Source organism: Thalassophryne amazonica, chromosome 15 (genome assembly GCF_902500255.1).
Source record: "Thalassophryne amazonica chromosome 15, fThaAma1.1, whole genome shotgun sequence".
In the NCBI taxonomy this organism is placed as follows: Eukaryota; Metazoa; Chordata; class Actinopteri; order Batrachoidiformes; family Batrachoididae; genus Thalassophryne; species Thalassophryne amazonica.
The window spans coordinates 4,702,141-4,728,729 of record NC_047117.1 but is presented as its reverse complement, the minus strand read 5'-3'; the positions used below and the strand labels follow the sequence as shown (position 1 = coordinate 4,728,729).

The 26,589-nt window shown below is 42.9% G+C and overlaps 2 protein-coding genes across 10 annotated transcripts in view; both read left to right on the top strand.

Annotated features, from left to right (window-relative positions):
* Positions 1–14,912, top strand: part of myom2a (myomesin 2a) — a 54,931-nt gene extending 40,019 nt beyond the window's left edge. For 6 of the 9 annotated variants that reach the window (XM_034187887.1, XM_034187890.1, XM_034187886.1 and 3 more), the window contains 21 exons: positions 647–664; positions 888–1,075; positions 2,230–2,356; positions 2,593–2,764; positions 2,859–2,980; positions 3,100–3,259; positions 4,963–5,069; positions 5,155–5,199; positions 5,364–5,500; positions 5,590–5,734; positions 6,359–6,418; positions 6,522–6,589; positions 8,425–8,538; positions 8,886–8,973; positions 9,058–9,096; positions 11,289–11,394; positions 11,686–11,849; positions 12,004–12,040; positions 12,148–12,170; positions 12,713–12,768; positions 13,726–14,912. In XM_034187887.1, the coding sequence (XP_034043778.1) occupies positions 647–664; positions 888–1,075; positions 2,230–2,356; positions 2,593–2,764; positions 2,859–2,980; positions 3,100–3,259; positions 4,963–5,069; positions 5,155–5,199; positions 5,364–5,500; positions 5,590–5,734; positions 6,359–6,418; positions 6,522–6,589; positions 8,425–8,538; positions 8,886–8,973; positions 9,058–9,096; positions 11,289–11,394; positions 11,686–11,849; positions 12,004–12,040; positions 12,148–12,170; positions 12,713–12,768; positions 13,726–14,205 (2,456 nt within the window). In that variant the 3' untranslated portion in view covers positions 14,206–14,912. The remainder of the gene's footprint in view (positions 1–646; positions 665–887; positions 1,076–2,229; positions 2,357–2,592; positions 2,765–2,858; positions 2,981–3,099; positions 3,260–4,962; positions 5,070–5,154; positions 5,200–5,363; positions 5,501–5,589; positions 5,735–6,358; positions 6,419–6,521; positions 6,590–8,424; positions 8,539–8,885; positions 8,974–9,057; positions 9,097–11,288; positions 11,395–11,685; positions 11,850–12,003; positions 12,041–12,147; positions 12,171–12,712; positions 12,769–13,725) is intronic. The other 3 variants (XM_034187892.1, XM_034187888.1, XM_034187895.1) reach the window with 1 other exon arrangement.
* A 4,514-nt stretch (positions 14,913–19,426) lies between these two features.
* The window catches only part of LOC117525935 (protein FAM83B-like), an 18,789-nt gene continuing 11,626 nt past the window's right edge, over positions 19,427–26,589 (top strand). Inside the window, exon 1 of the mRNA XM_034187896.1 lies at positions 19,427–20,187. Within this exon, the coding sequence (XP_034043787.1) occupies positions 19,747–20,187 (441 nt within the window). The 5' untranslated portion in view covers positions 19,427–19,746. The remainder of the gene's footprint in view (positions 20,188–26,589) is intronic.

Here is a 26,589-nt window from a genome sequence, read left to right as displayed (position 1 = left end):
TTTAGGATCTATGCGTTATCTCTTATTTTATATTATAATAGATACTGTAGATATTAGCATTCACCCTATGCCTGATTTTTTTTTCCCACAGGGATCAGTGTATTTTCTCTCATTATATTATATATTAAAATAGATCATGTAGATATTAGCACTCTACATGTGCCAGATTTTTTTTCCCCATGAAGATCTGTGCATTTGTCTCTGTAGAAATTCACACAAATGTTGAAAAATGTCTTATCTTGCCATGTTAAAGAAAAAAAGAAATGCCTGGATCCTGCCTCCTTACGTGGATCTGCTCCAAACATTTTCCAGGTGTTTTCTTCTTTGGTTCACTCCCCCACCTGTTCACCAGGTCTCAATGAAATCACTCTGAGTTTTTACATCATCCTGTAAACAGTCAGACAGGTGGCACCGAAATCAGGACCAGAACTCATAAACTGCTGTTATTTGGATAAAAAGTACAAAAAGATCAAATAAGTCACACAGAAAGGAAAAACAAAAATGATTCTATGTACATCTCATGTTTGGGGAGGTGACAGTTTTGTCGTTGATTCGGCAGAGGTCCACAGTCTGAGGGCTCGACTAGTTTTAAGTGGACCTGACATTTCTAAGCTCCTGTGCGCCTCCTTTCATTCCTTTTCTCCAGGTCAGGGCGCGCAGTATGGTATGTATCACATCTCCCCTGACTTACTCTTTCCTCGCCTCCACCCCACCCCCCCACTGAGCTTCATGGGCTTTTTTCCCCAAACTGCACACTTACTGTCGGGCACCGTTCTGAAGACCACCAGGACACTTATACTTAATGCATGAAGTGCGGGTTAGAAAAAAGTGAGATTTGTGTTTGATGCCGAGTATCTGCACGTTAATCCCGACTCTCCCACACTCAGCGACTCCCAGCGCTCCATTCGGTATCACCTTGCTGAGCTGCGACGGCTCGTCCATGACCGTGGCCTGGAGGAAACCCAAACACCGCGGCGGCTCCCAGATCAACGCCTACTACATCGACAAGCGCGACGTCGACTCTCTGGTGTGGCAGGAGGTCAACCAGGCCGCCGTCACGGAGAGGATCTGCACCGTGAGTGGGTCCGTGTGACCGTAACCAATCAGGCGGGTCCTGGACGTGTTTCTCAATTTATAAAAAGATTTAAAGTCTTTTAGAATCAACATTTTGACGAGTGCACATTTATAAACTGTATGTAACAGAAGAACATGTGGTGACTTATTCAAACGGTTCAGGTCAGATATAAATCTGTGGAGTGACGAGAGTGACCCGAAAAAAAAAGAAGAAATCTATAAAAGAATAAGAAAAAGAAATATGGAATATAAACAAAACCAATATAAAGAGGAATAAATAAGTACATAACAAAATAATAACTAAATAAATAAATCTGTTAGCAAGTTCTTCATGGAAGCGACGCGACATCTGACTACGAGCCGTCAGCAGTTTTATATGCTGACGATACCATACATTTGCATGTTTATACACACACACACACACATATATATATACACACACACACACACACACACACTCTTCAACTGTTAGTCCAATTAAGGGTCGCAATCATAGAGCGCGAGGCGGGGTTCACCCCAGACAGGACACCAGTCTGTCACAGGGCCACATGCAGACATACAAACACATTCACACCGACAGACAATTTATCCACCTAACCTACATGTCTTTGGATGTCATGTGGGAGGAAGCTGGAACATCCAGAGGGAACCTACGCAAACACGGGGAGAACACGCAAATTCCACACAGAAAGGACACAGGTGGGAATTAAACCCATGACCTTCTCGCTGTGAGGCAACAGTGCTGCCATATATATATGAAATGTCCATTTAAAAAAAAAAAAATCACGTCACAGTCTTTAGCTGAAAGTTTTGCTCAGTAAATATACATGAATAAACCAGAGCGGCACTCATATGTTCGTTCACCTCCACCAATACGTAGACTATCGAGTAATTATTTATTTTAATTTCCATCATATTCAGACACGTTTTATGTCCTTCCACCTTGTACAAAAATATATAAATAAAATAAGTAGATTTTCACTACATTTGTTGGTTTGCTTGGACCCGACTTTGAATCTGTCATATCAGATTTTGAGACATTTCCAAGAAAATATGTTTGTTGTATTGTAGGATCAGACTTTTACAAAACTCTTTTAAGACACTGTTTGTTTGCTTGTTTGTATTTTTATGACATTGTTGTCTTTGTGATTTGAGGCGGACAATCTGACGGAGGGACACTTCTATGAGTTCAGGGTGAAGGCCGGTAACGTCGCCGGCGTGGGTTTGCCCTCAGACCCCAGCGACCCCATGAAATGTGAAGCTTGGACGATGGCAGAACCGGGTAGGAGACACTGCTTCCAAACCACCACCACACTGTTAGAATATTCTTTCATTCTTTTATTGATGGTTTTTATGGTGCATCCATGCCGCTCTGCGCACGGCGGATCACATCAGGTCCCTGAAGTTCCACAGAGCCGATCCCGATTCGTGCTCCTACCTCTCTGCGCAGGTGAAGACGGTGCAGGTTTTATCACTTTAATTCTCCTCATTGGGGTTTTTTGTCTTTGTGACGCCCAGGTCCAGCGTACGACCTGAACTTCTGCGAGGTCAGGAGTCACTCTCTGGTCCTTCTGTGGAAAGCTCCGGTCTACACTGGAGAAAGTGCCGTCACTGGATACTTTGTGGACATGGCCAAGAAAGGCTCATCCGAGTTCACCACCCTGAATCAGGAAGCTGTGAGCCGCCGTTACTTCCAGGTCAGGTGGAAAAACCCCCAAAGTGCCGTCACTCTGTCGCTTTGTGTTCCCGCTGCGCATCTGTGTGACGCTGTCCTGACATGTTTTCCTGCAGGTGAGCGGTTTGGAGGAAGGTGAAACCTACATGTTCAGAGTGCGTGCCGTTAATCTGCAGGGCATCGGCAGAGCGTCGCAGTTATCTGATCCCGTCTGTGCCAAACCTCCTCCAGGTAAAAACATCTTTGCTTTGCAAAAAAAATAAAACCACAGATTTCATCCCAGACTATGAAGTTTTCAGGTGCTGCAGTTTATGTCTGTTACATTTTTTATGTTTTATTTGCTTTCTCAGGTACTAAAGAGATCGTGTGTGGCGTCGACGAGGAGACCGGAGACGTGTTCCTGTCCCTTGAAGCCTGTGAGATCTGTGAGACATCCAAGTTTGTCTGGTCCAAAAACTACAAACCTGTCGGCGACTGTCCCAGAGTGTCCGTCACCACAAAGGGCAGAACGTGAGCTTGCCGTCCTCCTCTGGGAGCATTTATAGCTTTAACAGCTTCACTCGGGCTTTACACAGAAAACCCTTAAATACAACAGAGCAAACTGTGGGGTCACCGCCAGGCTTTATGTGGCTTACCGCCATGCTTTGTGTGGTTTGCCACCAAGCTTTGTGCAGCTTACTGCCATGATTTGTGTGGTTTGCCGCCAGGCTTTGTGCATCTTACTGCTGTGCTTTTTGTGGTTCATCACCAGGCTTTGTGCAGCTTGCTGCCAGGCCTTGTGCAGCTTTCCTCCATGCTTTGTGTGGCTTACCACTGTTTTGTGTGGTTTTTGGCCAGGCTTTGTGCAGCTTACCGCCATGCTTTGTGTGGTTCACCGCCAGGCTTTGTGCAGCTTAACACCAGACTTTGTGCAGCCTACTGCCATGCTTTGTGTGGTTCATCGCCAGGCTTTGTGCAGCTTATCCCCATGTTTTTTGTGCTTCATTGCCAGGCTTTGGCAGCTTACCACCATGCTTTTTGTGGTTCATCACCAGGCTTTGTGCAGCTTGCTGCCAGGCCTTGTGCAGCTTTCCTCCATGCTTTGTGTGGCTTACCGCCATGCTTTGGGTGATTCACCACCAGGCTTTGTGTGGTTCACTGCCAGGCTTTATGTGGCTTACCTCCAGACTTTGCGCAGCTTCCCACTATGCTTTATGTGGTTCATCGCCAGGCTTTGTGCAGCTTACCACCATGCTTTGTGTGGTTCACCACCAGGCTTTATGTGACTTAACGCCAGGCTTTCTGCAGTTTGCCTCCATGCTTTGTGTGGCTTACCGCCAGGCTTTGTGCGGCTTACCGCCAGGCTTTGTGCAGCTTACCGCCAGGCTTTGTGCAGCTTACCTCCATGCTTTGTGTGGTTCACCACCAGGCTTTGTGCATCTTACCACCGTGCTTTGTGTGGTTCACCGCCAGGCTTTATGTGGCTTACTGCCATGCTGTGTGTGGTTCACCACCAGGCTTTGTGCATCTTACCACCGTGCTTTGTGTGGCTTACCGCCAGGCTTTGTGTGGTTCACCGCCAGGCTTTGTACAGCTTACCGCCATGCTTTGTGTGGTTCACCACCAGGCTTTGTGCATCTTACCACCGAGCTTTGTGTGGTTCACCACCAGGCTTTATGTGACTTAACGCCAGGCTTTCTGCAGTTTGCCTCCATGCTTTGTGTGGCTTACCGCCAGGCTTTGTGCAGCTTACCGCCAGGCTTTGTGCAGCTTACCACCAGGCTTTGTGCAGCTTACCGCCAGGCTTTGTGTGGTTCACCGCCAGGCTTTGTACAGCTTACCGCCATGCTTTGTGTGGTTCACCACCAGGCTTTGTGCATCTTACCACCGAGCTTTGTGTGGTTCACCGCCAGGCTTTATGTGGCTTACTGCCATGCTGTGTGTGGTTCACCACCAGGCTTTGTGCATCTTACCACCGTGCTTTGTGTGGCTTACCGCCAGGCTTTGTGTGGTTCACCGCCAGGCTTTGTACAGCTTACCGCCATGCTTTGTGTGGTTCACCACCAGGCTTTGTGCATCTTACCACCGAGCTTTGTGTGGTTCACCGCCAGGCTTCATGTGGCTTACTGCCATGCTGTGTGGGGCTCACTGCCACATTTTGTGCAGTGCATCACCAGGCTTTGTATGCTGATGGTGTGATTCTGTTGATTTGAGTTTGTTTTCTTGTTCATCAGCTCCAGACTGACGTTCACAAACCCTGATAAAGACGATCTGGGTCGCTACTCTGTGGTCGTGACCGACACCGAAGGCATCTCTTCCAGCCACACGCTGACTGAGGACGGTATGATACGCGGAACAACAGCTTCCCGCCTCATTGTTCTCATTCTGAAGGTTGTTTTTTTTTTCTTCTTAAATCTGTTCTGCAGCTCTGAACACCATGTTGGAGCTCAGCTACGCCATCAGACACCCCAGTGAGTATTTATTTAAAAGAAAAACAGCTTATAAACATGTCACATTTCCCACCCTGGTCATCCCTTCTTTTTTAAAACCTTATCACTTCCTTTGTTGAAAAGCACAAAGTGTTTTTTGTTGCGTTTGTAAGACAGCATTTTTAATCTTTTCTGTATGTGTGCAGTCGTTCCCCTCAAACACGGTCTGAACTACGAGATTCTGGAGAAAGGTGTGGTTCGTTTCTGGGTGCAGGCTGTCAAACTTTCCCCGTCTGTGTCCTACCGCTTCATTTTTAATGATAAGGAGGTGCAAAGTGGTGAGGTAAAGTGACGCCAGCGTCCGACACGACACCACCCTGCGTTCAAACATGAAGTCAGTCACACGTTCAGCTTCCTGCTTCATCCTCTCAGGGTTACAAGAGCAGCCACGACGTGGCGTCTGGAATCATCCAGCTGACTGTGGAGCATTTCACCAGATCCAACGAGGGCACCTACACCGTCCAGATCCACGACGGCAAGGCCAAAACCCAGAGCTCTCTGGTCCTGGTGGGAGACGGTGAGGCGTTTTTTTCAAAATAGAGTGACCGATCAGTTCAACAGTAATATTGTTTCGTATTTCAATGTTATCTGATTATTTTTAGCTGTAAAATGTCACAAAGGTGATATTCAGACACTGAAATCACTATTTTTCAAGCCCTTCTGTCAAAAAAATTAGTTTGAACACTGGCAATTAATTTTAATAATAATAATAATAATATTAATTTATAGAACACTTTCCAGCCATACAGTACATACAGAATTATTATATTAAATTCATTTATTAAAACAAATGCAATGACACAAAAATAGAATATAAAAATTAAAAGATTTAAATAAAAACATCCAAATAAAATTATCAACCATAAATACATTAATCATATTCAATTAATATATTACAATAAAAACAAAATGCCAAACATAAAACACAGTCATTTAAAAATAAAGAGGGAGTTATATAAAAGATGAAATAAAAAATTTAAATTAAAACATAAAAAAAATTAGATTAAATTGACCATCCATTACTGATTTTAAGCTCTCAAGAACAGAAGAGTCTTAAGTCTATTTTTAAAATATTTGATCAACCGAATGTTCTTAACTCCAACAAATAAATTGTTTTATTTATTTTAAAATTCATTTTCAGTGTTCAGAGCTGCTCTGAAGGAGGCGGAGTTTCAGAGGAAAGAACACGTCAGGAAACAAGGTATGATGTTTTTTCTTTTTGGAACATTTGAATGTACATTCTGAGAATATTTTGCAGTTAAAATAAAAATGTTTAAATATTGTGATTTCACGTTGTGTTTTAGGTCCACATTTCTCTGAGTATCTGTATTTTACTGTGACTGACGACTGCACCGTCATGCTCGCCTGCAAGGTGATGCAAGCATTTGGTGTTTTTAGGCCTTTTCACGTTTTGCTGTCATTAAGCATGTTACTAAAAGTCTTGTTAGCTGTTTCATTAATTTCCTTGCTTTAAATCCGTGCTGGTGAACTTTGTGAACGTCTACAGTGCACCTGTAAAGTATTCACAGTGCGTCACTTTGTTCACATTTTATGTTACAGCCTTATTCCAAAATGGATGAAATTCATTTTTTTCCCTCAAATTTGTACACACAATACCCCATAATGACAATGTGAAACAATATTTTTTTAGATTTTTTGCACTTTGAAAATTTATTAAAAAGTTAAGAAAGTTTTCACAGCCATTGCCATTAAGCTCAGATGTTTCTACAGCTTAACTGGAGTCCACCTGGGGTAAATGCAGTTGATTGGACATGATTAGGAAAGACACACACCTGTCCCAGAGGTCCCACAGTTGACAGTCAGAGCACAAACCAAGTATGAAGTCAAAGGAATTGTCTGTAGACCTCTGAGACTGGATTGTCTCGAGGCACAAATCTGGGGAAGGGTACAGAAACATTTCTGTTGCTTTGAAGGTCCCAGTGAGCACAGTGGCCTCCATCATCTGTAAATGGAAGAAGTTCAGATCCACCAGGACTCTTCCTAGAGCTGGCCACACGTCTAAACTGAGCGATCAGGGGAGAAGGACCTTAGTCAGGGAGGTGACCAAGAACCTGATGGTCACTCTGTCAGAGCTGCAGCATTCCTCTGTGGAGAGAGGAGAACCTTCCAGAAGGACAACCATCTCTGCAGTAATCCACCAATCAGGCCTGTATGGTAGAGTGACCAGACGGAAGCCACTCCTTAGTGAAAGGCGCATGTCAGCCCACCTGGAGTTTGACAAAAGGCACCTGACGGACTCTCAGACCAGGAGAAACAAAATTCTCTGGTCTGATTAGACAAAGATTGAACTCTTTGGTGTGAATGCCAGGTGTCATGTTTGGAGGTAACCAGGCACCATCACTACAGTGAAACATGGTGGTGGCAGCATCATGCTGTGGGGATGTTTTTCAGCTGCAGGAACTGGGAGACTAGTCAGGATTGAGTGAAAGATTAATGCAGCAATGTACAGAGACATCCTGGATGAAAACCTGCTCCAGAGTGCTCTTGACCTCAGACTGGGGCAACAGTTCATCTTTTAGCAGGACAATGACCCTAAACACAAAGCCAAGATATCAAAGGAGAGGCTTCAGGACAACTCTGTGAATGTCCTTGAGCGGCCCTGCCAGAGCCCAGACCTGAATCTGATTGAACATCTCTGGAGAGATCTGAAAATGTCTGTGCACCAACGCTCCCCATTCAACCTGATGGAGCTTGAGAGGTGCTGCAAAGAGGAATGGACCAAACTGCCCAAAGATAGGTGCACCAAGCTTGCGGCATCATATTCAAGAAGACTTGAGGCTGTAATTGCTGCCAAAGGTGCATCAGCAAGGTATTGAGGAAAGGCTGTGAATACTTATGTACATGTGATTTTTTAGTTTAATAAATTTTCAGAATGTCAAAAAACAAAAAAACATTTTTCATGTTGTCATTATGGGGTGTTGTGAGAAGAATTTTGAGGGGGAAAATGAAATAAATTTATTTTGGAATAAGGCTGTAACCTAACAAAATCTCAAAAAAGTGAAGGACTGTGAATACATTCCAGTTTTACTATATTCTCCATAGATTTGTGGCTTTGCTTTTGTTGGAAGCTTGAATGTGTTGTTTTTTTGTTTGCTTTTTTTTGGCTGTTTGTTGATTCCTTGAGCTTTAATCCTTTTCTCTCTTTGATGTTGAAATAAATAAACATGGTTTTATTTTTTTTTCCAGGTGGCCAACGTGAAGAAGGAAACGTCTTTCCACTGGTTCAAAGAAGACGAGGAGATCGTTCTAGAAACTCCTCCTAATGTCATGTCTGGAGCGTGCGCGCTCTCAGTCCCACTGGTAACTCCTGATCCCAAGCACTGCATCACCACATATTCCGTGTTAAAGGATATAAAGTCTAAAACTGCTGGAAAAACCTGAAACAGATTAAATGTGATGATTTTAATTATTGTGTGAAGACTCACCACTGATGTTCAGCTGAGGGAACGTTTGTGTTTTGGGAATAATTTTACATTTATGAAGCAGCAGCTTCTGCAATTTATTTAGTTTATTTTGGTTTAATTTATTTAGTTTATTGGCTTGAACTATTAACCTGATGCACCTCATGTGGTTTTGTATTTTTCTGTATATACACTGATAGGTTTTTTTTGTTTGTTTGTTTGTTTGTTTGTCTGTCTGCCCCCCAGTTCTCCAGAAAAGATCAGGGTGTGTTTAAGGCGGTGCTCGGTGACGACCGCGGGAAGGACACGTCTGTGTTTGATATTTCAGGAAAGGGTTGGTGCTCGCTGTCCACAGCTACTATTTTATTAAACATGATAACTGTGCAGGATTTAATACGTCTTCCTGTCTGGTTTTCAGTGTTTGATGACATCATCAACGCCCTTGCTCGCATCGCTGGTAGGTTTCAAACTGATCCACCATAAAACAAATTCAGAATGTATTTATTGATTTATTTATTGATTTATTTATTGTAATTTTGTGTGTGTGTATATATGTATATGTATATATATGTATATGTGTATGTATATGTATATATTATGTGTATGTATATATTATGTATATATATATGTATATATTATGTATATATATATATATATAATTTATATTTTATTTATTATTGTGTGTGTGTGTGTGTGTATATATATATATATATATATATATATATATATATATATATATATATATATGTGTATATATACACATATATGTGTATATATATATATATATATATATATATATATATATATATATATACATTTTTTATTTAGATTTAATTTATATTTGTGTATATATTTGTGTTTATGTGTATATATATATATACACATATATGTGTATATATATATATATACACATATATGTGTATATATATATATACACATATATGTGTATATATATATATATACACATATATGTGTATATATATATACACATATATGTGTATATATATATATATATATACACTCAACAAAAATATAAATGCAACACTTTTGGTTTTGCTCCCATTTTGTATGAGATGAACTCAAAGATCTAAAACTTTTTCCACATACACAATATCACCATTTCCCTCAAATATTGTTCACAAACCAGTCTAAATCTGTGATAGTGAGCACTTCTCCTTTGCTGAGATAATCCATCCCACCTCACAGGTGTGCCATATCAAGATGCTGATTAGACACCATGATTAGTGCACAGGTGTGCCTTAGACTGCCCACAATAAAAGGCCACTCTGAAAGGTGCAGTTTTATCACACAGCACAATGCCACAGATGTCGCAAGATTTGAGGGAGCGTGCAATTGGCATGCTGACAGCAGGAATGTCAACCAGAGCTGTTGCTCGTGTATTGAATGTTCATTTCTCTACCATAAGCCGTCTCCAAAGGCGTTTCAGAGAATTTGGCAGTACATCCAACCAGCCTCACAACCGCAGACCACGTGTAACCACACCAGCCCAGGACCTCCACATCCAGCCTGTTCACCTCCAAGATCGTCTGAGACCAGCCACTCGGACAGCTGCTGAAACAATCGGTTTGCATAACCAAAGAATTTCTGCACAAACTGTCAGAAACCGTCTCAGGGAAGCTCATCTGCATGCTCGTCATCCTCATTGGGGTCTCGACCTCACTCCAGTTCGTCGTCGTAACCGACTTGAGTGGGCAAATGCTCACATTCGCTGGCGTTTGGCACGTTGGAGAGGTGTTCTCTTCACGGATGATGCGAAGGAGATGTGTTGCACTGCATGAGGCAAATGGTGGTCACACCAGATACTGACTGGTATCCCCCCCCAATAAAACAAAACTGCACCTTTCAGAGTGGCCTTTTATTGTGGGCAGTCTAAGGCACACCTGTGCACTAATCATGGTGTCTAATCAGCATCTTGATATGACACACCTGTGAGGTGGGATGGATTATCTCAGCGAAGGAGAAGTGCTCACTATCACAGATTTCGACTGGTTTGTGAACAATATTTGAGGGAAATGGTGATATTGTATATGTGGAAAAAGTTTTAGATCTTTGAGTTTGTCTCATACAAAATGGGAGCAAAACCAAAAGTGTTGCGTTTATATTTTTGTTGAGTATATATATATATACACACATATATGTGTGTATATATATATGTATGTGTATATATAAAATTTATATTTTATGTGTGTGTGTAGATACAAATATATATACACACACACACACACAGAGCTTATACGGATCACAGAACCCATGGTGCTGATCAGTTCTAGGTTCAGGCAGTCAGAACACTTTATAGCAGAGCCTCATCAACACTGTTCTGGATTCAGCGTCGTGCTCAGGGGCACTTCAGCAGCATTATTTTACCGATGAGGGCATTCAGTATTTTTGGCTGTGGGGTGCGACTCTCTGGTTGTGATCCAGCTGGAGAAGGCCGAGGACACGTGGCTACTTTCAGGGTGATAATGGAGCGGTGTTCTGCCTGGGTGGTTGCCACCCAGGACCCAAGACGGTTTTGTGGTGTGGTGGATGCGGCGGTGTGCAGCATTCAGCAGTTTGTTAGTGTGTTTTTTTTTCCCTGTCTGTGTTTCACACTCTGACGTTTGTGTTGCTGATGTGCGTGTGTGTCAGGTGCGTCTGCGTCTGAGCTGACTCTGCAGTGCACCCCGGAGGGCATCAGGCTGCAGTGCAACATGAAGTACTACACAGAGGAGATGAAGACTGTGTGGAAACACAGGTACACACACACACAGGTTTCTAACATTCAGTCCCAGAGTCCAGCTGATAGAACCCCTGGTGCTGGAAGTCGATGAACTTTGATTATTCTATATTTATTTATTCTATATTTCACTCACAGATAAACACATCAGACTAATCGAGTGGAGTTTGAAGGTCTGCTGTCCAGCGACTCTTGAGTGTTTGAGCGTTTAGCCTCGGTGCCGTCGTTCAGCTTGTGTTCATGATGAGTTTGGTTCCTTGATGCAGGACTTTGATCTCTCTGCTTCTGCTGTGCACATGAACCCTGCAGGGACAGTAAGATCGCCTCCTCAGAGAAGATGAGGATCGGCGGCTCGGCGGAGATGGCCTGGATGCAGATCTGCGACCCGTCCGACAAAGAGAAGGGTCACTACTCCATCGAGATCTCTGACGGTGAGAAGACCTACACCAGGACCTTTGACCTCTCTGGACAAGGTACAGAAGGACTGCTTCTTCTTTTGCATCCTTCAGCACTTTATAATAACAGTAATAATAATTATAGTAATGATGATGGTTTTTGGTGTGAAACATTTCATCTGTTTGTGACGTTGTAAAATGTTTTGGGTTTTGTTTTTTTGTTTTTTTGCAGCGTACACTGAAGCTTACGAGGAATACCTCAGACTCAAGTACGTCCCTGCAGATCATCAACACAGAGCTCGACGTCACACACTTAAAAATATATACTTATGTGTATATATATATATTAATGATGTTGAACATGTGTGTTTTTCAGGGCAGCTGCGTTTGCAGAGAAGAGTGAGTTGAACATCCTGACATCCTTCACACTAAACGACTTTTACGTGTTTGTTTAGGGGTATTTTGGTGGTGGTGGTGGGGGTCTTGAAATTTGCAAACTGTGAAACGACGACCTACATCTTAGCTCTAAGAAAGTAACGTGTACTCTGAGTAATTTATTAATGAGGTAATTTTTTTTTTTTTTTTTTTTTTACATGAGTTTGTTTCTCTGATGGAAATTTTCACTGTTACTTGATTATAGATTTTCATTCGTCGACCCACAGAGGACATATGACTTAGAAATTTTTTGTATGCTTTCAAAAGTTTTAATTTAGTGGTGGTGGTGGCTAAGTGGTCAGTGAGCTTGGTTTCAGTGTGGAAGGTTCCCGGTTTGAACCCCACTCCTGCCCATTTCCCCATGTAATGTGGAGTTGTGTCAGGAAGGGCGTCCGGCGACCCCAAGTGGAAACAAAGGAGCAGCCAAAGGGGTTTACTTTTTTCAAAAGTTTTAATTTCTTTTTTCCCCCCTCATTACATTAACATGAACATTGTTCTTCTCTCAGACCGTGGCAGAGTGGTCGGCGGTCTCCCTGATGTCGTCACCATCATGGAAGAAAAGGTGAATGTTCAGTTAAACAGTAATAACAGTAATTTACTGTCTGTGCTGAATCCGGGGGGGCACATGTGACCCCCTCGAGCCGCTGACCAAGGGTGTGTTAAAATATGTTAAAGGTCAAAGGTCTTGCATCACCAGAGGCTGATTGATGAACATTACTGCTGCAGAATTAGAAGGTTTCCAGTGTTTGTTTGGGTTTTGTTTTGTTTTTTTAATGATTTATTTAATAACTATGACTAAAGTCTGTATTTAGTTTCCCAGTTTGCCTCAGAATACAGGAAAAAGGCTCCAGATTTTTAAAGTCTTATGGGGTGTGGGGGGGAGCAGTCCAGCTCAAATCAGATTCCATCCGTATTACTTTCTAGTCAGATAACATTCAGGCCTGTTTTTCAAATCCAGCTCATCCTACACACGCGTCCAAACAGTCCGTTCATTTTCAAGAATTTGGTGGGAGTTTGCACGTGGCTTTTGTACACAACTCGCACGCTGAACCCTCAAACCCAGAACGATGACGTCATGATCACCAAGCTCACTGGATTCTTCAGACTTTGGTGAATCCAGATCAGCCCGATCAAGAATCCGGCTTAAACCTGAAAAGCTCTGTTCAGATCCAGAAAAAAATCTGTCCACCTTAAACCACATTTAAGTGTTTAATTTGTATCTTGAACAAAATGTAGATTTTATGTCTTCAATTACACCTAATGTTGGATTTAATTGATCTTTGCATCTCTTCAGTGCAGTAAAATGAGTTTCATTTTTCTGTTCAAAAAAACAAAAAGAAATGACGTGAACAGATCAATATTTGGGGGGGGGGGGGGGATTTTGTAATTTAGTTGAACTTGGCTTTAAATTTTTGTGGGACGATGGAGCAACAGTACTTTATAGCAAATCTGACTGATTTTTTTTTGTTTTTAAAACCTTCTCCAAACAAGTTTTGACATGACCTTTGACCTTCCACAGTCTCTGAGCCTGACCTGCACCGTTTGGGGCGAGCCGACCCCAGAAGTCACCTGGTTCAAGAATGAGCAAGAAGTCTCTTCCAACGAGCACACAAAGATCACATTTGAAGGCGGCAAGTTCTCCAGCCTTGTCATCAACGACGTCTCGCCCGACGACTCGGGCAAATACAGCATCAACGTGCGCAACAAGTACGGCGGCGAGTTCGTTGAGATCACCGTCAGCGTCTACAAGCATGGTGAGCAAATTCCTGAGGCAAAACAGGGACTGCCCAAGATGGCCTCTCCTGTAGCCACACCTCCGCCCTCCAAGACCGCCACCCCCGCCCCTAAGGCTCAGTCTCCAGTGCCGTCCAGGAAGAGCCCGACTCCATCCTCTTCCCCCGGTTCTACTCCGGCACCCAAGTCGCCAACCCCTCCTCGCAGCATTAAGTCACCCACCCCGCCTAGATCCATGAAATCCCCACCCCCACCAAGGAAGTAAACGATTTAGCATCGGCATGCTAACTTATAGCTCGAGTGTGAAGCTGTTAGCGTACTTTTGGATGTTGTCTTTGTTAACGTCTTTGTAAACTGTTTCTTTGTGTTCGCCGTAAACCTGCTAAAGAAGAACTTTAATCGCAGCTTTTTTTATGTTTATGTCTTCAGATACAATAAATTCTCAAATAGTGACCCAGTTATTTACCAAAATGTAGATGGAACAGGTTTTAGAGTGACACGCCCATAAATACTGTTTTGACTCTGTAATTAATTTATTTCTGTTGTTTTTCATCGTGGCCATGTAACGTCAGTCATACTCAACATTTCATGTTTCTAATTAAGTTTCCACTAACTTAAAACTCATTTCCTGGCTTTTATTATGAAATAACAGCAGGAAATGTCAAGTTTCACTGACGGCAGCTTAACAACAAATGAAAACACAGATTAGAGGTGATAAAAACAGTATTTAAATTAAAGAACAGCCAAGTCCATTATCATGCTGACATAAATATTTTGGGAATATTTAACTCAGCTTTTATTTGAGACCGTCCTTTTTTCTCATCCGGTCTACAAAGTCACTTTAATTTGAGACAATTTAATTTTTTAAAATTCTGCAGACTTTTGAGAATTTATGGCTTCATGTCCTTTAAACTAAAAAGAAAAAAAAAAAAAAGAAAAATTGAAAAGCAGAGTAGATGTTCAGGGCATAAAGCCTAACAATCTGTAGTGCCTCCTAGTGGCTGGCTGTGGTATAATATAAAATAATAAACAAGGCCCCCGCCTTTCATGTTCATGTGTGTCCAACACTCTGAGAAATGACGTGGTGTATTTCCTTCATTAGTTTATGTCAACCGGACCGAAAACACTTGAATGTTTAAATGTGAAAAACAGATTTTAAGAAATTGTTAAAATGAATCGTATGTTATGTTTCCCATTTAAACAGCCACGTTTTGTGAGACTGTTTGACAGAACTAGATTAAGGACATAAAACATTTCATTTTTTTGATTGAATAAGCATCTTTTAAGTGTTACTGGTGGAGATCGGCTCATTTTCGGGCTTGGAGAGTTCTGAATCGTCAGCGAACCTGCAGCTTTGATCATGTCTTTGCTAGTTTGAGGACAAATTGAAGTATTTTAATTTAGTTTTTCTGCATGGCTTCTTGGCTGCAGTAGATTAATGTTCAATACTTCAAATTGTTAGTTTTTTTTCAGGCCTCTTGATAATTTTGTTGCCATTGCGAAAACTACAGATGATGCTAATCATCCGTTTGTGGAACTACACAAGTATTAGCCCACAGAGACCCTTCAAAATAAAGCTCCACTGGATTTTAGTTTTTCATGTTAAAAGCTTTGATCAGCTTTTGTTGGTGTTAAACAGCTAATTGAACTCATGCTGCGTTTGTCTTCCCTGGGAACTGAAATGTTGGAAATGGGAACTAACACAACAATGTGCTTCGTTAGCTTTGCCTTCAAAGTCATTAGATGATTGTAACTGTTGTTAAAGCACCAACTTTAACTTTGTTCAGTGTTTCTTCTAACAGCTTTAGCATCACAATGTATGAGAGCACCTAGCATGTTAGCTAGCTACGTTAGCTGCTGTTAGCATTTTTTGGTGCTGTAGGTCTGATCAATAATCACCCATAAAAAGTCAGCCAGTGCTTTATTATTATTATTATTATTAAATGCAGAAAACAAAAATGCAGTAGACAAGGAGCTGGTCTGCCAATATGTAGACCTGGGTTCGAATCCTGCTCATGTTACCTGTTTGTGTCCTTGGACAAGACACCTAATCTGTATTGTCCCAGTCCACCCAGCTGTAAATGGGTATCGGTCTCAGTGGGGACGTAACCTGTGTCAGAGGGAGTTGTAGACCCTCATCCACTTCACGCTTCAGATTCCAGAGATGAGTATCGGCACAAACGTGCCTCAGGTCCCGTGTAGGTCTTCTTCAGAAAACAGCCATGCTGGGATTGAGAACACGACCGGCTCTGGGGTTCAGAACCTGTGCCTGATTTTGCCAAATGGAAGTCCAGTTTCAAGGTGAACCTTTCCCATTCTGAATGAATGAGATCTTCCATTGTCCTTGGACTCCTTGGAGCTCTTCTCACCTGACGTCAGGGTCCAAGGACACAGGTTTTGTATAATTCCTGAATTTATACGTTCTGTAATTTGGGTCAATAAAAATGGGAATGAACTAAAAAAATCTCAGTTCCCAACTCAAGTTGAATGCAGCATTAGTGCAGCACCAGGAGCACCCCCCCCCCACTGCTGAAGTCAGTCTTTGTCTCTGTGAGTAAAAATATTCACTCTGTGCCTGAAGTCTCTGTGAGAGATGATTGACTTGTTCCGTTTCCTCCCTGAAGGCTTTGTGGTGGAAATAAAGTTGACTTATCAACCTCCGGCTGTTGTCTTTGTGAGTAATCACATCTGTGACTCAGCGCCCTCAACACGTGTCAGAGGAGGGAACACGACTCTGGCAGCAAAAAATAAAGAGTCCACAACACCAATCAGATTACAGAACCACGCCCTCCATCACCTCCTCGCGTGTAGCCGTGGAGCGACATTTCACTCATGATCATTTTTTAAAAGTGTCTTAAAAATCTGCCCACAGGACCGTCAGGAGTTAGATCTCAGTGAGTGGGTTAGGGGTGTTTCCTTCACATTTGATCTGACGCTCTTCTGTCAAAATCTCAAGAACTGTATGTTGAAGTCATAGTAGAGAAGCTTGAATCTTCCGCTGGACTGGGTTGCTTGAGGCAAGGACGTTTTGCTTCTAATCGCAGAAGCTTCCTCAGCTAAATTTCTTGCTCTGGTAGTCTGACTTCTGTCTGTCTCTTGTAGAGAAGAATAACAGAAGCCAGCAAAGCCAGACCCCTCCTACCAAGAGGCAGACTGCTATTGGCTAGTGACGAACACTTGCTCTAATTAGCACCTATTGTGCTCTAGTTAGCATCCTCCTAATGACAGGGCAGGACAGGAGGGTGCTAACTAGAGCAGTTGTTAGCCAATAGCAGTCCGCCTCTCGTGTGTGTGTGTGTGGGGGGGGGGGGGGGGGCACCACCATCTGACACCTTGAGGGCATTACACTTAAGCCATCAACTGCTTTTTTTGCAGCTTCTAATACAGTAAAAAAAATCCTGAAGCAGTCGTTACTGTTGTTCACAACTAAACTCCAACATGTTTGTTCTTCTTCAAGAATGGCGGTACTGTAATACTACTTGTTCTTGAATATTTAGACGGCTTCATACTTAAATTTTTTTTTTTTAACCCAGTTGTGGATGTGAATAAGTGTGTGTGTGTGTGAGAGAGTGTATATGTGTATGTATATATATATACACTCAACAAAAATATAAACGCAACACCTTTGGTTTTGCTCCCATTTTGTATAAGATGAACTCAAAGATCTAAAACCTTTTCCACATACACAATATCACCATTTCCCTCAAATATTGTTCACAAACCAGTCTAAATCTGTGATAGTGAGCACTTCTCCTTTGCTGAGATAATCCATCCCACCTCACAGGTGTGCCATATCAAGATGCTGATTAGACACCATGATTAGTGCACAGGTGTGCCTTAGACTGCCCACAATAAAAGGCCACTCTGAAAGGTGCAGTTTTATCACACAGCACAATGCCACAGATGTCGCAAGATTTGAGGGAGCATGCAGTTGGCATGCTGACAGCAGGAATGTCAACCAGAGCTGTTGCTTGTGTATTGAATGTTCATTTCTCTACCATAAGCCGTCTCCAAGGGCGTTTCAGAGAATTTGGCAGTACATCCAACCAGCCTCACAACCGCAGACCACGTGTAACCACACCAGCCCAGGACCTCCACATCCAGCATGTTCACCTCCAAGATCGTCTGAGACCAGCCACTCGGACAGCTGCTGAAACAATCGGTTTGCATAACCAAAGAATTTCTGCACAAACTGTCAGAAACCGTCTCAGGGAAGCTCATCTGCATGCTCGTCGTCCTCATCGGGGTCTCGACCTGACTCCAGTTCATCGTCGTAACCGACTTGAGTGGGCAAATGCTCACATTCGCTGGCGTTTGGCACATTGGAGAGGTGTTCTCTTCACAGATGATGCCAAGGAGATGTGTTGCACTGCATGAGGCAAATGGTGGTCACACCAGATACTGACTGGTATCCCCCCCAATAAAACAAAACTGCACCTTTCAGAGTGGCCTTTTATTGTGGGCAGTCTAAGGCACACCTGTGCACTAATCATGGTGTCTAATCAGCATCTTGATATGGCACACCTGTGAGGTGGGATGGATTATCTCAGCAAAGGAGAAGTGCTCACTATCACAGATTTAGACTGGTTTGTGAACAATATTTGAGGGAAATGGTGATATTGTTTATGTGGAAAAAGTTTTAGATCTTTGAGTTCATCTCATACAAAATGGGAGCAAAACCAAAAGTGTTGCGTTTATATTTTTGTTGAGTATATATACGTATATGTATATATATATACTTGAAACATGGCCAAGGATACTAGGGAAGTGTGGGATGAGCTGCTTGGTCTACTACCACCATGACCTGGAAAAGCGGCAGAAAATGAATGATTCTTCATGAATGAATGAACATGAACATGAATGATTCGTGTTGCGTAAAGATTTGGTTTATTATCTCGGCCAACAATGACAGACGCTTTGACAAATTCTACCTCATGTGGACAATTCCAGAACCCACCTCTGTCCACTAATAAAATGTGTTGGAAGCTGGACAAACTGGACTGAAGACCTGAGAGGAGTCGAGGAACAAGCAGATGTTACTGTGATGATGATGTTTGTAGAGACCTGTCTTGTGTGTGTGTGTGTGTGTGTGTGTGTGTGTGTGTGTGTGTGTGTGTGTGTGTGTGTGTGTGTGTGTGTGTGTGTGTGTGTGTGTGTGTGTGTGTGTGTGTGTGTGTGTGTGTGTGTGTGCAGGCTGAGACGAAGAACAAAAAGTGTCCCAACAAACTCGAGATTTGACCTGCAGACTATTCTGGGTTCCTGGTTCTTTGCCAGATGACTTGCCTCTTCTCATCTTTTGAAGTTCTTCTGGAGTTTGACCTTGTGTGAGCAGACGGCGCTGTCTCCGCCCTCAGGGTATAACGAGAGCGACAACACAGGAGAGGCTGCGTGACGACCGGACGGACAAACCTGCTCCTGAAGCTGAGGTGGGCGGGGCTTATTAGCACAGGTGTACTGTCAGAGCGAGCAGGTACACAGATCCACACCTTAACGCTGCAGAGAGTGCACGCTGGAGGGTAACCTTCGCTCTCTGGGTTTCTCTGCCCTCCCGCTCCGTCCTGGACTCTGTCTGCAGACGCGTGAGACGCTGAAGGTTTGGACGTGCCCGTGTGAAAGGATCCTCCTCGGGGAGTCACTTCATGCCTCCTATTGTTTGCCTACCTGTCCTGAATCCTGCCGGGCAGGTTTTGTCATTTTTACTTTCGCAGAGTAAAGTGCTTTTCCTTTGTCGCTGAGCTTCTCAGCATTTGAAATGTTTAGTCCAGCAGTTTGAAAGCCTGAAGACACTGAGGGGATCCTGGTATCCATGGAGTTCAGTCTGAGCGGCCTGTCTTCACTGAAAGACGATGACAGTCCGCTCTACGTTCAGCCTCACTACAAAGAGTCTTACCGCCTGGCCATCTACGCTCTGCTGTGTGGCGGCAAAGAGGCCTACGAGGAGTTCCTGCGAGCGGAGCAGATCAGCCACTTCCTGTCAGAGGAGGAGATCTTCTTCATTTTGGAGAATGCCGAGCTGCCCGTCGCCACCTCCACAGAGTTGGATGGGAGTCACGTCTCCCAGGACCTTGGCCTCTCCACCTACTTCCCAACCGAATCGGACGAAGAGGTTCCCGACCTTGACCTGGGCTGGCCGGAAGTCACGCTGGACACCACAGAGACGAGCATCAGCCTGCTGTTCCACCCGCCCAGAGAAAACACGCCGAGCATCAAAGAGGTGGTGCGGAAGCAGATTCAGGAGGCCAAGGAGGTGAGGATGAGGAGGAAGGTGTGGAATCCTGAGTGAGTGAGTGAATGTTCCTTTGCACGTATACCTGCAGTATCGGTGTAAAGTTTGTGGCGTGTTTAGTTCATGAGTTGTTGTTTGCACTCAAACATGCAAACAAACAGAATCATGACATCACGATGTTCTGGTGCCGCCTAAAGCATGATATCAAAGCTGGTCACGGCATGTTCTGTGACGGTTCCACTACTTACCATTTTAACCGACAGTAACACCGAAAAAAGAAAAATAACCCGCACCTAATTAGAACATTTATCTTTAAAGTGTGTAAATAAAAAAGGAGTTGACATGAAGAATCTATAAATAAACCACAGATGACATTCTGCTCACCAGACCGGAAATTCTTCCTGGTATCCATTTGGTGTCAACGACGTGTTTCAGCTCGATACTGGAACCGGATTATTGCTGTTGTCAGTGAAACCAGGAGAATACTCCAAGTTCAGCAAAATATCTTTCTCACAGATTTTCCATAGAAACAGCTTATGAAGACTGAAGGTAAAGTTTGCAGGACGGCGTAGAGGAGATCAGATCTGTTTGCTTGTATTTACAGCCCCAAATCAAAAACAGTTGGTGTCGTATGGAAAGTGAAAATAATAATAAACAAGCAACAACACACGGTCTGTTGTGTGGGCCGCTGAAGAGGAGGTACTGCTGGCCCACCACCACCAGAGGGCGCCCTGCTTGAAGTGCGGGCTTCAAGCACGAGAGGGCGTCGGAGCAACAGAGAGTGACAGCTGTCACTCGTCATCAGCAACAGCTGTCACTCAATCTACCATCACCATAAAAGCCGGATTGCAACTCCACCTCCCCGCCGAGAAATCAGCTACCACTCAGGTAACCTTCTCTGTGGTGAGTATTATTGTAACTAAACATTGTTCTGTGTGCAGCCGTATTCCTGTGGACTAAGTCTGAAGCTGGATTGGCGGATAGTGGGAGTGCGACGTCTTCGCCTCTCACTCCTTCCAGAGAAGAGACTGACAGGAGCTGCACGGGTGATTCGGTTTCTGGAGGTGGAGGTTCTCCCTCCCGGAGGAACTGAGTACGGAGAGATTACTGGGTGTGTATCCACACACCCACCATTAACTGTTTCTGTTTCTGCCAGCAGTACCAGGTCTGACAGCTGGAGACGGTGGCCACCTGGGACCCAGGACTTGGCGGCTCCGGTGTTCTTCAGATCCGTTGGCGGTGGAAGCCGTGTGGGATCCGGCTCTTCTCTGGACAGACGTCTTCTATCCTCGAGCCTGCCCACATTTCACCTTGTGTATGATTGACTCTACTCCTCAACTGCAATTGTCTGTATTCCGTTGTGCATTTCACAACATTAAATTGTTACTTTTTGGCTTAATCCATTGTCCGTTCATTACCGCCCCCTGTTGTGGGTCCGTGTCACTACACTTTCACAACACGGTCGTGATTCTTACATTTACTTTGAAACTGTATGAACCCAAGATATTTAACATTTTGTCATCAACTTCATTTAATTCATTAATGTACATCTACTCCTGCATTTAAGGCCGACAACACATTCCAAAAAACATTTGAGATGGGAAATATAGGGCTAGTAATCAATAAATAAACAGGTGATTGTAATCATGATTTGGTGCAAAAACAGTGTCTATGACAGGTGAAGTGTTTAGTTGCAAAGATGGGCAGATGGTCTCCACTTTGTCAAAAAAAAAAAAAAAAGGGAGAAATTCATTGAAATGTTTAAAAACAATGTTTCTCAAAAAAACATTGGAAGGGAATTTGCATATTTCTCCCTCTACAGTGCATAATGACATTAAGCAATTTAAAGAAGCTGGAGGAATTCTAGTACATAAAAGTCAAGGGTGCAGGCTGAAGCTGAACACTGTGATCTCCAATCCCTCAGACAGCATGAACCATCATTCATGAATAGCTGATATAACCACATAGGCAAGAGATTATTTTGGGAAAACTTTGTCGAGCATGACACTATAGTTATGTTCAGAAATGTCACTTATAACTTTATTGTGCAAAAAAGAAGCCACGTGTTAGCAGCGTTGACTTCTCTGGGCTCAGAGACATCTGGGTTGGACCATCACACAGTAGAAACATTTACTGTGGTCAGATGAATCAATATTCCCAAACTCTTTTGGAAGAAATTAATGCTGTGTGCTCCAGACCGAAGATGAAAAGGACCATCCAGGCTGTTATCAGCAACAAGTCTAAAAAGCCAGGTTCTGTCATGGTCTGGGGTTGTGTTCGTGTCCTTGGCAAAGAAAATTTACACTCTGTGATGGCAGCATTAGTGCAGAAAAGTACACTGAGATTTTAGAGCAACAGAATGCTGCCTTCAAGATGACATCTTTTCCAGGGGTGTCCATGCATTTTTCAACAGAACATTGCAAAACCACATTCTGCACATATTACAAAGAGATGGCTGCAGAAGAAGAGATGGGTACTAGACTGGCCTGCCTGCAGTCCTGACCTGTCCTTAACAGTGAATGTATGTAGAATTTTAAAACAAAAAAAAAAGTGATAACAGTGACCCTGAACTGCTGTGCACCTTAAAGTGTGTTTGCAAAAAAGATGGGCTGAAGTAGCACCTGGTGTCGCCAACCAAACGCCCCCTAAAACTCACCTCCCACCCCCGCCTTAACTGCGCATGCATCATTTCAGAGCATCAGCAGCGATTCACTGATTTTCACCTCGTTTCTGCTTCAAACTGATTCCAGTCATCATCTATCTCAGCAACAGATATCTGAAACTTTTGTACAACAATCATTTCCACAAAAATTCAGCATTATTTCATCATAAAAGGCAGGCAAGCAATCAGAGCGCGTCTGAGTCTGACGTGCTGCTTCGCCCACGTCATTTAGGTATGTTGATATGGCGTGTTCAGGTCCCTTACCAAAAGAAAATATATTTACCAATATATTTTCTTTAATATATTGAAATATATTTCAATACATTATTACCTCCAATACATTATATATTGTAAATACATGGATTAATATATTGTTGATACATATATTACACACCATATTATATATTCACAAAATATATTGCAATATATTGTAAAATATACAAATGATTGCCGCTTTCCATATATTACAATATATTTAGCATGAATATATAATATACGAGGTCTATTAGAAAAGTATCCGACCTTATTATTTTTTTCAAAAACCATATGGATTTGAATCACGTGTGATTACATCAGACATGCTTGAACCCTCGTGGGCATGCAAGAGTTTTTTCACGCCTGTCAGTTACGTCATTCGCCTGTGGGCAGTCTTTGAGTGAGGAGTCGTCCACCCGCTCGTCGATTTTTTTTTCATTGTTTAGGAATGGCTCAGAGACTGTTGCTTTGTTTGATAAAAATTTTTTCAAAACTGTAAGGCACAACTGAGTGGACACCATTCAATAAATTCAGCTGGTTTTCGGTAAAAATTTTAACGGCTGATGAGAGATTTTGGTCTGGTGGTGTCGCTTTAAGGACGGTCCACGGCACCTGACGGCGATCTGCGCTTCGAGGCGGCAGCGTCTCGCCGTTTCAAGTTGAAAACTTCCACATTTCAGGCTCTGTTGACGCAGTAAGTCGTCAGAGAACAGAGAACTTTCAGAAGAAGTCGGCATGAGGAGTTTATTCGGACATTCCATTGTTAACGGTCATTTTGTAATGAAAGAACGTGCGGGCAGAGTCGCATGTCAGGCTGGACCCGACCGCGGGGGGTCGCGGCAGGAAAAACACCTCCGTTGGAAATCTTAACGGGCAAGTTGGAACATGCCCAAGCTGTTAAACAATTTCTCAGTTACTCACTTGTTGAAAGCCATTAAAAGCCGCCTGAATTCTACAAATGGTTTTCAACACGGAGGTGTTTTTCCTGTCGCGGCGCACACAGATTTGCCGAGTCGTCACGGAAACGACTCGGCGAATTTGCGCGTACGTCTTTCATTAAAAAAAATGTCCTTAAACAGTGGAATGTCCGCATAAATTCCTCATGCCGGCCTCTTCTGAATCTTCTCTGTTCTCTCACGATGTCCTGGGTGAATTAAGCCTTAAATTAGGATGTTTTCAGCTCGAAACAGGCCGACGACAGCGCCTGGAAGCGCTGCAGGATGTCCCGCTCCGTGGGAAGTCCTTACACCGACAGAAACACCCCATAATCTCTCATCAGCCGTTAAACTTTTCACAGAAAACCAGCTTAATTTCTCGAATAGTGTCCACTCGGATATTCCTCACAGGTCCAGAAAAAATTTTGATAAAGCAACGCGCGCCGTCTCGAGCAGCGTGTGAAACAAAGGAATTCAGCCGAGAGGGCGGGACCACATCTCACTCAAGGCCTGCCCACAGGGAAATGACGTCACCGACACGCGTGAAAAAACTCACACATGCGCACGAGGGTTCAAGCATGATTGGTGTAATCGCATGTCATTCAAATCCATATAGTTAAAAAAAAAATAAAAGGGTCGGTTTATTATCTAAGAGACCTTGTATGTCTTTATATATCCCAAAATATATGTAATTTTATGTTTATAAATATCAGCCATCATGTATTGCAATTTATATGGGCAAATGTATTGGTATTTTATGTAAAAATATATTGTCACATATATGTTCAATATATGGTAAATGTATTATACATGTGTGGAAAATTATATGGAAACATACATTAAATATATGTACATTTATAATGTTTAATATATGGTACAATACATTTTAAATATATGTTAAATAATATGGAGAACATCCTGAACTTCTTGTATAAATACAAACATGTATACGATAATCAACACAAACTCATGGGTATCCATCAAATTCACCTTTATTTTCTTTTGAGGCCCAAATCCTCAGGATGTTGAGGTAGATTTTACCAGTACAAACTTTGAACATGTTCAGAGACTCAGTTGAAACAAACTTCCACAGTGCAACATGCTGGTATTCAAAATTTAAATTAAAGCAACTTAAAACGTTCAGCAACTCTTTTATGAAATTGAACAATATATATATACAACCTTTCACCGTGCAACACATACTGGTATAAAAATAACAAACTTTCAGCAACAGTTTTATATAATTGAACAAATATATATATATATACTCAACAAAAATATAAACGCAACACTTTTGGTTTTGCTCCCATTTTGTATGAGATGAACTCAAAGATCTAAAACTTTTTCCACATACACAATATCACCATTTCCCTCAAATATTGTTCACAAACCAGTCGAAATCTGTGATAGTGAGCACTTCTCCTTTGCTGAGATAATCCATCCCACCTCACAGGTGTGCCATACCAAGATGCTGATTAGACACCATGATTAGTGCACAGGTGTGCCTTAGACTGCCCACAATAAAAGGCCACTCTGAAAGGTGCAGTTTTGTTTTATTGGGGGGGGGATACCAGTCAGTATCTGGTGTGACCACCATTTGCCTCATGCAGTGCAACACATCTCCTTCGCATCATCCGTGAAGAGAACAACTCTCCAACGTGCCAAACACCAGCAAATGTGAGCATTTGCCCACTCAAGTCGGTTACGACGACGAACTGGAGTCAGGTCGAGACCCCAATGAGGACGACGAGCATGCAGATGAGCTTCCCTGAGACGGTTTCTGACAGTTTGTGCAGAAATTCTTTGGTTATGCAAACCGACTGTTCCAGCAGCTGTCCGAGTGGCTGGTCTCAGACGATCTTGGAGGTGAACATGCTGGATGTGGAGGTCCTGGGCTGGTGTGGTTACACGTGGTCTGCGGTTGTGAGGCTGGTTGGATGTACTGCCAAATTCTCTGAAACGCCTTTGGAGATGGCTTATGGTAGAGACATGAACATTCAATACACGAGCAACAGCTCTGGTTGACATTCCTGCTGTCAGCATGCCAATTGCACGCTCCCTCAAATCTTGCGACATCTGTGGCATTGTGCTGTGTGATAAAACTGCACCTTTCAGAGTGGCCTTTTATTGTGGGCAGTCTAAGGCACACCTGTGCACTAATCATGGTGTCTAATCAGCATCTTGGTATGGCACACCTGTGAGGTGGGATGGATTATCTCAGCAAAGGAGAAGTGCTCACTATCACAGATTTAGACTGGTTTGTGAACAATATTTGAGGGAAATGGTGATATTGTGTATGTGGAAAAAGTTTTAGATCTTTGAGTTCATCTCATACAAAATGGGAGCCAAACCAAAAGTGTTGCGTTTATATTTTTGTTGAGTGTATATATGAGGTCTGTGAGAAAAGTATCTGACCTTATTATTTTTTTAAAAAACCATATGGATTTGAATCACGTGTGATTACATCAGCCAAGCTTGAACCCTCGTGCGCATGCATGAGTTTTTTCACGCCTGTCAGTGACGTCATTCGCCTGTGAGCACTCCTTGTGGAAGGAGTGGTCCAGCCCCCTC